Source organism: Electrona antarctica, assembly GCF_951216825.1.
Source record: "Electrona antarctica genome assembly, chromosome: 13".
Classification (NCBI taxonomy): domain Eukaryota; kingdom Metazoa; phylum Chordata; class Actinopteri; order Myctophiformes; family Myctophidae; genus Electrona; species Electrona antarctica.
In genome coordinates, this window is record NC_136794.1 from 41,065,193 (window position 1) to 41,079,346 (window position 14,154).

The 14,154-nt window shown below is 44.6% G+C and overlaps 1 protein-coding gene across 1 annotated transcript in view; it reads right to left on the reverse strand.

Moving 5' to 3' along the window:
* Positions 1–9,102: 9,102 nt before the first annotated feature.
* The window catches only part of hcn5 (hyperpolarization activated cyclic nucleotide-gated potassium channel 5), a gene marked incomplete at its 5' end in the record, with an annotated part of 29,884 nt that continues 24,832 nt past the window's right edge, over positions 9,103–14,154 (reverse strand). The window contains 2 exons of the mRNA XM_079517804.1: positions 9,103–10,401; positions 11,436–11,625. Coding sequence (XP_079373930.1) covers positions 11,447–11,625 — 179 coding nt within the window. The 3' untranslated portion in view covers positions 9,103–10,401; positions 11,436–11,446. The remainder of the gene's footprint in view (positions 10,402–11,435; positions 11,626–14,154) is intronic.

A 14,154-nucleotide genomic window follows, 5' to 3' on the forward strand; every position in this document is an offset into this window, starting at 1 on the left:
CGCGGTTCTCAAAGACTCTCTTCCTTAGCCTTGAGAAAGAGCCACTGGCACAACTGAGGCGATGGTGTATTTCATCATCGATGACAGCATTTGAGGATAGGAGGCTGCCGAGGTATGGGAAGTGGTCCACATTTTCCAGTGTGATGTTGTCGATGGAGATGTTGGGGGGTAGGACAGGTGTACTGCTGTTTGGTGGTGGTTGGTGGAGGATTTGGGTCTTTTTTATGTTAATGGCCAGACCAAGCTGTTTGTATGCTTTCGCAAATGCGGATAAGATGGACTGTAGGTCCTCTTCCGAAAGGGCTACAAGGGCGTTGTCGTCCGCATACTGCAGCTCCATGATTGATACGGTGGTGGTTTGACCTTTAGCCCTGAAACGGTTGATGTTGAGGAGTTGACCGTCAGTCCTGTACATGATGTCGACTCCCTGGGGCAGATGCATGCTTGTGAGATGGAGGATAGCAGCAATAAAGATGGAGAATAGTGTTGGAGCGATGACACATCCCTGTTTGACTCCTGTGTCGACCCGGAAGGGTCGACACACACACACACACACACACACACACACACACACACACACACACACACACACACACACACACACACACACACACACACACACACACACACACACACACACACACACACACACACACACACACTGTGGACTCAGTGGACTCAGTGGACAATATTTCCTCTGTAGGCCCTATTTGAAATGTATTGGAGTGGTCAATTCATGAGCTTGCAAAAAATATAATAAATGTACTCACACAGACCCACAGTAGCTACTAAAGTAAATATACTTTAGTTATACTCTGTGCTCCACCACTGGCTCCTTTATAGGCTAGAGTTACATGAACATCATGCCAGACAGCCTTACATAAAGAGATATGCCCAATCCAATCCCAGTGTCCATTTAAAAAAAAGAGAGAAAGAGAGAGAGAGAGAGAAAAAATAGAGATGAGCACAGCTGTACAGGATTAAATGTTCAGTCTGTGTTGTTGTCCAAAATGATAAATACCACAGAAACGCATCTCAGTCCCCGGGGGGAGGGAACGCATGCTGCAACCATCTTCTCAGTATGAAAATAAACTAAATATTTAATTCTGCAGAGTTGGGGGACCTATACTGTTATCTTCTTCTTGCATTCTGAGCTGGCAAAGGATATACGTTGTTCTTAACCACTTTCAAGCCCCGTCCCTGTTTTGGGCACAGGCTTATTGGGGTGGCTGTAGCTGAATGGGTATAGTGGGCACCATGGAAACAGCTTTTATTCCTGGCCCCATATGTGTCTTGTGTCTAAGTGGTTAAAGATGATATGTACTGATTAGTGTGATGTTTGGCCAAAATCTGTATGCTATCTGTAGGAATAATGTAGGCAAAGTTTCACGGCAATCGGGACGCTGCGTTCATGATGTGAGGCATTTTGTTCAAAACGAGCCACTCCTGCAAACTTTGGAAGCCAATCTTAGCCCATCAGGATGGAATATGAAAATTCCAAAAGATGCGTTTTGATCACATGACTATAGTGATTTGCGTGGTTAGGAGTAATATAAAAAGAATGTGTTTTGCAGAGCGTCGCAGTCCCGCCCCCTACCATGGACCAGGAAATGATTCTCCGTTCATTTTCCTCATAGACATTTCAGAAAGTATTTATTTAAAGACGTTTGCGCCGCGGACAAAGCCAACTCTTGTCGTGACAAATCATGACAACAAACACAATTTTTCGGGCCAAACAAAGAATTAGAAAGTAGAAAAAAAACGGCAGGTTAAAACACTTTTTTTGTTGTTTTTCTTCTATGTAATTATTTGTTTGGTCCAAAATATTGTGTGTGTTGTCATGATTTGTCACGGCTCGAGTTGGCTTCGTACGACGCTTAAAAGGTCTTTAAATAAATACTTTTTTGAAATGTCTATGGGAAAAATGCATTGTGATTCATTTCCTGGGCCTGGCGTCGTCATGAAAGGGGGCGGGACTGCGACGCTCTATAGGCTACAACTAGTGTAGCATATACAACAGGCCGCTATTTGGGCCAGAGAGGTTCTGTTCTGGCATCCATCCATGCAATGTGCATGGATCTCCCGAGAAAGCTGCTATTTTTATGGCAGCATAGGAAATAATAAAAAAAGGAGAATGATCAAATGAAAGAAAATTTTAATGAAGTGTGTGTGTGTGTGTGCAATGATAAAGCTGTGGTATTGTGTTGCCAATGACAGCTAGTGCCGCTCTTGTTTCCAGTCTATTAACCACTTTGTTGTTTTATGACACGTTGCTCTCCAAAAATAGGCTGACTGCTTTTCCATATTATAAACAAATGTGACACATCATGTGAATGAATGAGCAGGTTGCTATAGGTCAGAACACAGATGTTTACTGGCCAACAACCCACCCTGGTACTCACTCACTCACTCACTCACTCACTCACTCACTCACTCACTCACTCACTCACTCACAAGCCGACTTTTCGTGAACCAACTTGACATTGTGAAGTCAATGAAGCACAATGAGGCCTGTTAACCTTTAAGAACTTATCAGCTACAAACATGGACCATACGTAGCTGATAAGCTCACACGTCCTCCTTCACTCCAACACACATGCTGTGTGTGTGTGTGTGTGTGTGTGTGTGTGTGTGTGTGTGTGTGTGTGTGTGTGTGTGTGTGTGTGCGTGCCTGCGTGCGTGCGTGCGTGCGTGCGTGCGTGCGTGCGTGCGTGCGTGCGTGTGTGTGAGTGAGTGTGCCTGCGTTTGTATGGTCAAATTGAGATATTGGGAGGAAACTAATGCGATTGAAAGTAGGCTACATTGCGCCTGGGTAATACCGAGGCTAGGGGGAAAGACCCACTCAAAATGATTATATAAAACAAAAACATGGCACTTGATTTGAATTTGATTTGATGGGAATTAAATGAGGTCTGTTTGAAAAAAAAAAAGAACAGTTTGTGAATACTAGTCTCACGAGGCCATGTGTGCTTTCCTGTTTAAATGAGTGAGCCAAATCAGTCTTAAAATAGTCAGTGTCCTGTTGCTAAACAATTCCCCAAATGCAGAAAACTCCTAGCCTGATTGTCTATGGGCTGGATCCAGGCTAGCAAACTCCAGTCTTCTGTTTCTCAAAAAAGGCTCAAATTGAAATTTCGGGAATATCTGCCCCTACGAAACTAAAAATCACACCTGTGTGAAGTGAGGGGCGCGTCTAATCAATTATTTACCTTATACCAACCTTGAAACATACCTTAGTTACATCACCAAGAATGGTGGTCCCTTATTGGCGAAGGTTTTCCACCGAAAACCGACAGCCGATTTGCTCAGACATATATGATGTAAATTCTCCATTCATTGCCAATGGCATTTAACGGTTGTGTTAAGACAGAAACTACATTATAGCTGTTTATAGCGCCCCTCAATAATTTATAATAATAATAGAAAAATGATCTGTTCTCTGCTCTCATAGAGGGAAAATGCAATGAGAGAGAGATTACTCTTGTGGTCTCGGGATTCACATCATTCAATTTAGCCATATTCATATTGATTTTAAGATACTTTTATTTGGGCTGGCTTACTGGCATACATATCTGACCTCTTGGATGATTATACTCCAGCTAGACCTTTGAGGTCTGCCGGCCAGCTGCTTTTGACTGTTCCCCCATCCAATTTAAGATCCAGAGGTAATCGTGCCTTCGCTGTTGCAGCACCCACTCTCTGGAATAGCCTTCCTTTGAAAGTGCTCAGTCTATTGAACTATTTAAGTCTCTTCTTAAGACTCATCTCTTTTCTATGGCCTTTGATCCTTCCTGATTTTTTATTTTTGTCATTTGAACTGTTTCATTTCTTGTTGTTACTTGTTTGATGTTTTGTATTTTGTATGCATAACTGTCTCTAGATTTTATTGTGTAAAGCACTTTGGTCAATCTTGATTGTTTTAAATGTGCTATATAAATAAAGTTAGATTTTTATGACGATGATATCTGCTCTCTCCCGTTGCAGATCAACTTTGTCCTCGGCACGGGGCTGCTCTGCCTGTTCACCCAGGCCTCGCTGACGGGCCGCGACCAGCCTCTGCTGATGAAGACCTGGGCCGACCGCATGGGCGCCCTCTATAGGAAGATGAAGGCCACAGGGGGCCGCTGCTCCGGCTACTTCCTGGAGCAGGCCGAGGAGGACATCCGGCGGGACCTCCAGGAGGCCATGTGTAGCCGCGCGCCGCCCGACGAGGCCGCCGCGGGCATCCTCAAGACCCTGGAGAAGAACTACGACTGGCTCCGCTGGGCGGTGATGCTGCACCCCGCCGTGAACCCCCTGGAGGACGAGGCATGGGACGACAAGACCTCGGAGGACAAGAAGGAGGAGGAGAAGAAGCACGAGGAGAGCGAAGGTGAGAGAATGACCACCTTAGCCATGGGTGCATGTGATTGATCCGACGTAGCCTACTAACAGTCCATTAGTCCGACACCCTACCCCAAACCCTAACCTATAACCCTAACCTCACAGGGAAGCCACGGGTTAGTTTTAACCTGCCACAGGTTAGTTTTAACCTGCCATGCATGTCGGGAGCTACAGGTGAATTGTAACCGGCAACGGGTTAGTTCTAACCTGTCACGCATGTTTGGGAGCCACGGGTGAGTTTTATAACCACCAACAGGTTAGTTTTAACCTGCCACGCATGTCGGGAGCGACGCTGTTGTCGGACTAATGCCTGTCGGTCGGTTAGTACGTCTAACCAACCTATGCACCATCTTAGCCATAGACATAGAAAGGTAGACGCCTCCTTCGGCTCTGGGACGGGCAAGCTTCCGCGTGCGTCACAGAAACTGCCGTGTGCGTCACAGAGCGGTCGTTCGGTAGGCCAATCAGAGGCAGGTGGGGGTGTGAATAGACATAAATGCGTTAGAAGGCTCGGCTGCATGATATTTTTACAGTATAGCCTACAGCGAGATTCTGACAAGTCCTGGAAAAGACACTTTGGCAATTAGTCACTTGCGTGGCAGCGCTTCCAGTGCACTTCCGCCCTCCTGTGCAAATTAATGCAGGTCGCTCCAATGAACTGCAGCGGCGAATGAGGCATCTAAGTGTTTATATATCTATGATCTTAGCGGTTGGAATTAGTACAGACTACAGAGGCATGTTAGAGTTCAACCAGATATTGTGTTTATTCACCAAAATCCACCAATCAATTCTGTCACTCTCTTGGCATGATGGTGATTTCCACCCCTCTGCTCCAGCCTTTTATACACAGCTGAAGTTAATGAGCCTGGACTGCTCCATTCCAAGGGGTGCATTATAACTCTAAAACATGATACACAATATATGATATATGATATAGTACTTTATTGTCAGTTCACACTGAAATTTGTCTTGCGACCCAGCAGCCAAGTATGCAGAACATATATAGGCCTACACACATTTGACATAACACAAAGAACAAGACAATTTACATACATATAAAGACATGAAGACAAGAGCAATATCCACCGCTTAGATTACCCCGTGGCTAGTGGCTACTACAACTCCTGATTAAGCCTCAAGGTCGACTGGTGGACAAAGGACCTCTTTAGTCTGACCTTATTGTATGCTGGTACACCATATCTCCTTCCTGAAGGTAGCAACCTATATTCTCCATACAACACATGCTTAGTATTAGAGGTGACATTCCTTGCTAACCTTAGGATGCTGTTATCATACGTGGATGTATAAAGTTTCTGAAGTGGTTGTCAAACAATCTTTGAACAAGTGTTCAGTTGTTGCAGCAGTTGTGACTTTAGGGCTGCAGACAAACATCCATACCAGGTGGTACTACAGTACTGAAGAACACTAATATTAACAGAAGTGAAAAACAAAAGAAGAATCCGTCTACTAGCACCGAAGGATCTTAGACGTACATAGACATACCGACATCCTGACTGTGGTCCAGCCCAATCTACTGAAACACACAAGCATTCAAACTTCACACTATATACAAACCTATTGCACTCTTTCATAATTATTGCTTAAAGTTAAGTTAAACTGTGGTCTTTCTGAGTTTGCATGTTCTCCCCTCACAAAAACATGCAGTAATCCTGGTCTCTAAACTACCTCCCCCTGGCCAACCGGGGCGCCTGATGGAGGGGAAAGGAACTTGTCGTTGTCGGAATAACGTGTAATAACTTCCACGCGCTACGTCCGGCCGGGGAAACTCTCCCCTGTCAGGTGAAAAGAAGCAGCTTGGACTCCTCATGCATAGAAGCATGAGGTCAGTCCGCTGCCCCCCCAGGTTGGCAGAGGAAGTGTAGTGCCCAGGATTCCATTACGAAAAAATGGGTTTCAAAATCGTGGGATAAAAAACAAACAAAGAAAAAAGAAAAAAAAGAAACTGTGGAAATGACTCAAAGTGCAAATGTGCTGTGCAAATAAGGGTTACATGTGCAAACATAAGTAACCGAGGACCTATCTCTCTGTTACAGAAGGCGAGGGCGGGGAGGAAGGCGAGGCCGACGATGCTGCCACCGCTCCCGCACCGCCGCCGCCGACCACCACGCACCACTTCCTGTCGGTGGCGTCGGAGCCGCCCAGCCCCCACGTGGTGGCGTGCTACCGGGACACGCCCACCTCGCTGGACAAGAGCCGCATCCACCAGCTCATCGTGGACCTGGAGTGGAAGATCCCCAACCCGCCGCCCGAGGTGTACGCCTCCATCGAGGAGGACCCGGGCCGGGCGCGCCGCTACCTGGCCGCGCGCATGCAGCGCAAGCTGCGCGAGGGCCTGAGGCCCGGCGTGGCCGTGCACGTGGTGCCCGGACGCATGGAGATGAGGTGCAACTTCCCCCAGGCCTCCTACTACCTGTACGAATACAAACACCGCCTGGCCTCGGGGACCGTCTGTGTGTTTGGATAGGAGAGAGAGAGAGAGAGAGGGAGGGAGGTATCCTATACTACCTGTACAAGTACAAGCACATGACATTGCAGTATTGATATTTTTACTTAACCGAATGTATGCCAATCCCGGGATTTCTCAGGATTCATGCTTGCAACCTCCTTTGCCAACACGAGAAATCTCGGGTTTGTTTAATGTAATTTAATCCAGAATTAATAGTATTTTATTTACCTTTTTTAGCCTCTGGTGGCTCCTATGGTGTGTACTAGTCATCGAATATCCAAAATCTCCTTGTGCACTCGCACGCACACGATCTAAAGCATTTTAGGGCTCAGATTGAGATAAAGGACCATGTTTAGATCTTAGTAAAACATTAATTCAAGGTCGCGCTATGCATAATAATAGTTCGAGCGGCAGATCATGGCCGTGAGCGAGCCTGGCGCGACAATGGAGGGCAATCGCCTCCGGGTCGGCCAGATGATGGCTCTTCTTCTTTGCTTATGTCGTGCATTTCTCTGGCACTAGCCTCACGTTACTGCCTGTGGTAACGGGAGGGAATGTGTTAAGTAAAAAAGATATGTACTTTTCCACCACTGGAGAGAGGTGAAAGAAAGAAAAGTAAGACTAGAGAAAGTGAGGGAAAGAGATGATGAGAGAGATAGTCCAGTAATAATGTAATTTGACCTCTAACTAATTGCAAAAAAACCAAACTCAACTGATTTTGCATCTTCAATATATCCTGAATAACAGAAAGAAAGTTGCCTGGAATTGTCTTAGGGGAAAGTGTTGAAAATGGCCTGTACAGTACAGTATGGCCACCATTGACATCCTATTATAAGGCAATATTTTCTAAATTTCCTTATGCTTTAAGTAGCATGTGACATATCAAACTAGGTTGTTGTCATGATGCTGAAGCCATTCCAAGCATTAGTTTTGCATAAAAACACTCATTGGGCTAAATTTGGCCATAGCAACTTGCCAAAATGTCATGAGGTCAGCACATTTGGGCAAGTTGCTATGGCCAAATTTAGCCCAATGAGTGTTTTTATGCAAAACTAATGCTTGGAATGGATTCAGCATCATGAAAACCCCCTAGTTTGATATGTCACATGCTACTTAAAGCATAAGGAAATCTAGAAAATATTACCTTATACTAGGATGTCAATGGTGGCCATACTGTACAGGCTATTTTCAACACTTTCCCCTCAGACAATTCCAGGCAACTTTGTTTCTGTTATTCAGGATATATTGAAGATGCAAAATCAGCTGAGTTCGTTTTTTTTGCAATTAGTTAGAGGTTGATCCTGTATTTTCCATAGATTTCCTGTACTAAGACTGGCATGGACTGGCTGGATGAGGAAATAGTGAGGTCAGCACTCAGCAGTTGTTTTCGCAGTAGGTACAGACTAAAATCCTCCGTGTTAAAAAGCATTACGTAACCTTTAGGTCCTGCCCCGCACTTGAACTCTGGTCTACTGTGTCTAAGTGCTGAATTGTTCAGCTGAGGAATTTAAATTTGTCCTTCAGGCAAGTAACACTTGTCAACCAGTCGTGTCAAACCAGAACACACTAAATGTCTCAATAGAAGAGCAAGGAGACCATATACAACCACCCCAATTGTATAAGTTATTATATTGTATGTACATACTCTGTAAAGTTACACACAGTAGTACAGCTCAACTGTGAGATTGTACAAATGGCCCACTAAGGCTCCATTTGGTTACAAATACATCTAAGGTTAGGTTTTTACTGTGTACAGTGTCATTATGTGTGAATATACCTCCCCTCCACTCTCCAGGAAGCCATCTTTCATATTCAACTCAAGCTTACAAAGCTGTATTTCTTATCACAGGTATCAATGTATCAACAATTGCTGTTGTCTTTATGTGGTATTTACCTCCAGGTTATTCTATAAAGGTCAAATAAACATTGCATCAAATAAAATGTAATTTTAGAAAAAACAATACTCTTTTTTTTTGCGAGATTAACTGTGATGAATAATGTTCAGTTAACAGTCCAAATCACCTGAATCGTTCTCATGCAACGAACATTGTAACAGATGTGTCATCGGACTGTCATCTGCAATACCTTCTCTCAACATCTCTCTGTGTTCATGAATGCATGTCCTATACAGGCAGGCAGGCAGGCAGGCAGGCAGACAGACAGACAGACAGACAGACAGACAGACAGGCAGGCAGGCAGGCAGGCAGGCAGGCAGGCAGACAGACAGACAGACAGACAGACAGACAGTCTCATATAACTTTATTGTCGTATTCTGTACATTTGGTATTTGTCAGGGTAATCTATACAGTCTTAACATACCTTTTGTACAATTAGACACTACCGAATAATGCCCATACGTCTTATACAAGCTCAGTGTCCATGTAATTTCTGTGCAACATCCATGGTACTTGTATAACGTTATTGTCCGGCTCATTCTGTACAATATATACTGTAGGTAAATGTGCTAGCCCGTGGTCTTAGACAGCGTCGCTATAGGATTAGTATGTATTTTGTGTGATATATAAGATTGTTATATTAGTAGCATCTCTAGGCTAATATATCTGCGGTGTGACACACAACTATAGAGAACCGAAGTCTGACGTCGCTACCGCTATAGAGGCTGCTATCCCCTTTGGGTCACGGAGTAATTTATTCTATTGAAAATCCCATAGGGTCATCTAAGATCGCGTCATATAAGAACTGCATGTGTTCCAAAAGTAAACAAATCGGCGCCTACTATAATTTATCCAAAGAGTAAGAAAATAAACGACACAGAGTCACATACCTTATTTTTGTAACACAGTTCTTATATATTAATAATATATCCTAACGGATGTCCAACAGGCTCTATGCACACAGAATAACTCTTCCCAAAGTACTTCAGGGGCCCTTCTCCGCTTCCCTCACAGGTGTTAGCGCTGATATTAATGAAGTCACAGTACGTTCTAACAGCGGGTGACAGCCTTGCATATTTTATTTGTCTACGGGACCCGGCAACTGCTGGCGGTATAGCAGGCGAAGAGGCGATAGTCAAAGAGTCGGAGGCGGAGGAACATCGCCCGAAAACATGAAAGTATTTATATATATATATCTTCGGACGACATCGTCCGGCGATATAGCCAATCAAATTCATGTGTTTCTTTGTTTACCCTCCACATACATAGCTAATGACAGCAGGAACGCCCACTGGGAGATTTGTGTCGCCCAGACTCGCCGCTGTTCGCCCCGATGTTAAAACGTACTGTCAGGGTGCTGCTTTTGTGCATGTTGGCTCACTGGAAACATGACTCTGCTACACCAGTGGGTCTCAAAGTGTCCTTGAATGCATGTCCTATTTCAATGGTTTTCAACCAGTGGTCTGAAAAAATATACTTCTGACTGTGACCCAGGGGTAGCGAGAGTGACGCCAGGACTTCAGTACTCTATATTGTCCGCCATTAAATGGTACAACGTTGGGGGCCAATGTTCTTGGCCCCACACAGCTTTATTGTCCTCCCGATTCGTTACAATAATACAGTAGATAAGTGGTTCCCAAAGTGTGGTCCGGGGACCTTCAGGGGTCCTTGAGGGAGTCCCGGGGGGTCCCCAGCTAATTGATAGTTTGGAACCAAAACGGACCCTTATGGGTCTGTAACTCAGCGAGTGTACAATTTGAACCAAAAGGACCCGTTAGGGTCCATCTGGTTCCATTAAAATGGGGGTCCATAGACTAATGCATGTCAAAGGGGGTCCTTGAAATTAAACAGGTTGAGAATCACTGCTAGAGCCGTAAAACTCTCTTCTCTTATGGGGGTCCCTGGCATACCTTTTCAAATGGGGTTAATTAGTGTCAATTTGGGGGTCCTTGACAAGCAAAATAAATAAATAAATAAAATCATGAATTAAAAACAAAATTCACTTCTCAGTAATTTCAAGAAGAAATCAATGAAAAATCTAAGAAATTCCAGGCAATACATTTGTTAGTTTGGGTCCCGCGGAGGAGACATCAGATTTTTCTTTTGGGTCCCTGTACTCCAGGGAAGTGGTTCCCAAACCTTTTCACGTCAAGGACCCCCAAATTGACACTAATTAGACCCCCATTTGAAAACCCCCATAAGAGAAGATCTTTACGGCTCTAGCAGTGATTCTCAACCATTTTCATTTCAAGGACCCCCAGTTTGACATGCAATAGGCTACGGACCCCCATTTAATGGCCTTTCTATCTCTATTGAGACCCCAATTTGTATTGTTAAATCAATGGTAATTTAACTCAGAGTGTACGAATGGTTCCATTTGTACACTCTCAGAGTTACAGACCATTACGGCCGGGCTCCACCGGGCGCGTCAGCGTCGCGTCTCCGTCACCGTCAGGGAATGTTCCCTTTTTAATCAATGAAGGGTGGCTACACAGCCCGCGTTGACGGAGACGCGACGCGTGCATTAAAATTGAACCGGTGCGTTTTTTGACGCGACGCGACGGAGACGCAACGCGTCCGGTGGAGCCCTGGCGTTACAGGTCCATTTGGTTCCAAAATATCATACAGATGGGGACCCCCTGGAACTCCCTCAAGGACCCCTGGGGGTCCCCGGACCCCACTTTGGGAACCATGGTTCTAACTAACATATCGTCAAGTGATCGTCCTCCTCGTGTAGGGTCAACTTCTCCAGGTCGCTCCTGATATCTGTGAAGTACTCCAGAGAGTCTTGCAGGCCGTCCCAGGACAGGGAGTAGCACTGGCAGTCGGTCAGCGCTCGCATTGTGGCCGTATGTCTGGTCCTGGTCAGCATGCACATGTCTGGAAGAGATGGGAAGGGAAGGGAAGGGAAGGGGAGAGAACTGATTAACTCAAACCCTAACTCGCACTGTGGCCAGATGTATATGGTATATGGTGCAGAACGTAGCCAACTTGTATTTCGCTAAACAATAACAGAGCAGAGAGGCGTCGCTCCAAATTTGTTGACGTCAGTGGGGAGGAGGAGGAGGGCGCTCAGATCGGTGAACCAATAGGATCCATCGGCTGTTTTTGCCTCTAGACCAGAAATCAGTTCACACAGGCTGTGGAGGAATAACACTGCCATGCAGAAATCACACAGGCTGCGGGAGGCTAAAGACTCATTCATAGTCTGGATCTTCGGTGGTGAGGTGACCACTGCTCCGGTGGTGAGGTGACCACTGCTCCGGTGGTGAGGTGACCACTGCTCCGGTGGTGAGGTGACCACTGCTCCGGTGGTGAGGTGACCACTGCTCCGGTGGTGAGGTGACCACTGCTCCGGTGGTGAGGTGACCACTGCTCCGGTGGTGAGGTGACCACTGCTCCGGTGGTGAGGTGACCACTGCTCCGGTGGTGAGGTGACCACCGGAGCTGAAATAACGTTGAACGGTGGTGAGTAAAAACAGAGAGAAGGGCTGGGGCGGTGGCGGTGGTTTGCTCTTCACCGTGACGTCATGTTGTAGTTCGGTGGTCTAGTCACCTCACCACCGAAAAGGTGAAATACTCATGTTACAAGTAAAAGTCTTGTAATCAAAATGTGCTTGAGTAAAAGTATGGAAGTATTGGTAAGTACCAAAAGTAAAATAACTCATTATACATAATGTCACATACTCCCATTTCAAAGTTTTCATGTAAGTTTTGTAATAATAAACAAAATAATAATAATTTAAAATAATTGTAGTGGAGTAAAAGTACAATATGTGCCTCTGAGATGTAGTGGAGTAAGTAACTGTACTTAAGTACAGTACTTGAGTAAATTTACTTAGTTACTTTCCACCACTGCCAATTGTGCGACTAGTGATGCAGTGATGAGCTTAATCACATGGGAGATTAAATCCTAAACGGGAGGGATGATTCGGAACCAGGGTTATGATAGTTAAGCTATAAAACTATAATTGGCATTTAACATTTTAGTTAACTGAAATAAAACTATTCTGTTCATGATAAAATAGCACAATTCGTTTCTACTGGGTCTGTGTCTCATGGGCTGTGGGCGGTTCAGAAACCCACCCATCTTCTAGTGACATCATCGTTAGGCAGATTTATTTTTTTATATTTAGATTTGTATTATCGCGAGAACAATGGCTTCCGCTATAGAGCGTCGCAGTCCCGCCCTCTTTCATGACGACGCCAGGCCCAGGAAATTAATCCCAATGCATTTTCCCATAGACATTTCAAAAAGTATTTATTTGAAGACCTTTTAAGCGTTGTACGAAGCCAACTCGAGTCGTGACAAATCATGACAACAAACACAATATTTTGGACCAAACAAATAATTACAAAGAAGAAAAACAACAAAAAAGTGTTATTGTCATGATTTGTCACGACACAAGTAAACGTCTTTAAGTAAATACTTTCTGAAAAGTCTATGAGAAAAATGAACGGGGATTTCTTTTCCGGGTCTCTCGAGGGGGCGGGACTGCGACTCTCTATAGCATGGTAACTTTCCAGGAATAGAAAGCCTGCAGTTTCTAGTAGCTTGGATTCCCCATCGATGATGTCACTGGTGGACGGGTTTCTGAACTGCCCACAGCCCTCCTATGAGACAGACTGGTTTCTGAACTGCCCACAGCCCCTCCTATGAGACACAGACTGGTTTCTGAACTGCCCACAGCCCTCCTATGAGACACAGACTGGTTTCTGAACTGCCCACAGCCCTCCTATGAGACACAGACTGAGTAGAAAAGAATTGTGCTATTTTATCATGAACATTAGTGAGGACCAATTATATAAAGATAGGTTGAAAAGTGGTGAGTTAGTTTCAGTCTGACAAAAAGCAGATCTGCAAGCTCATCACAACGGGTCGCATAGCGATGCACTGTGAGCGTAAACAAACTAAACTAAACTAAAACTAAACCATATTTTTTTATAATAATAATGAAAACTCAAATTGCACACAAAGGTAAAAACTAAATTAAAAAAATGTAAACGAATGAAAAATGAAAAACTATAATAGCTTTGTTTGGAACCTGTTCAAGAAGCCTCTTAGTGTTAGTGTTACTTAACCATAATGTTCAAATTGATTAAGAAGACCAACTCATAACAAACCCCACAATCCCTGGTCCTCATAAGGTTTTCTGCCAGACCAGGTAAAAAAAAGATATGTCAGCCGAAAATTATACAGCAAGTGCATGTGGGCTAAACCTTGAAGAAAGGTTTTGTCCTTAACCTTGAAGAAACTCCAAAAACTCTTTAAATAGATAGGCAACATTTGAACCTTTCTGAAGTGGTCCATTAATAAAGGAGATATTTTAACTTTGTTCTCCCACCACCGAGTGGGACTAGAGCCCGGCGCGCATCTTTCATTTCAAGGTCTAACTATTACCCACTTTA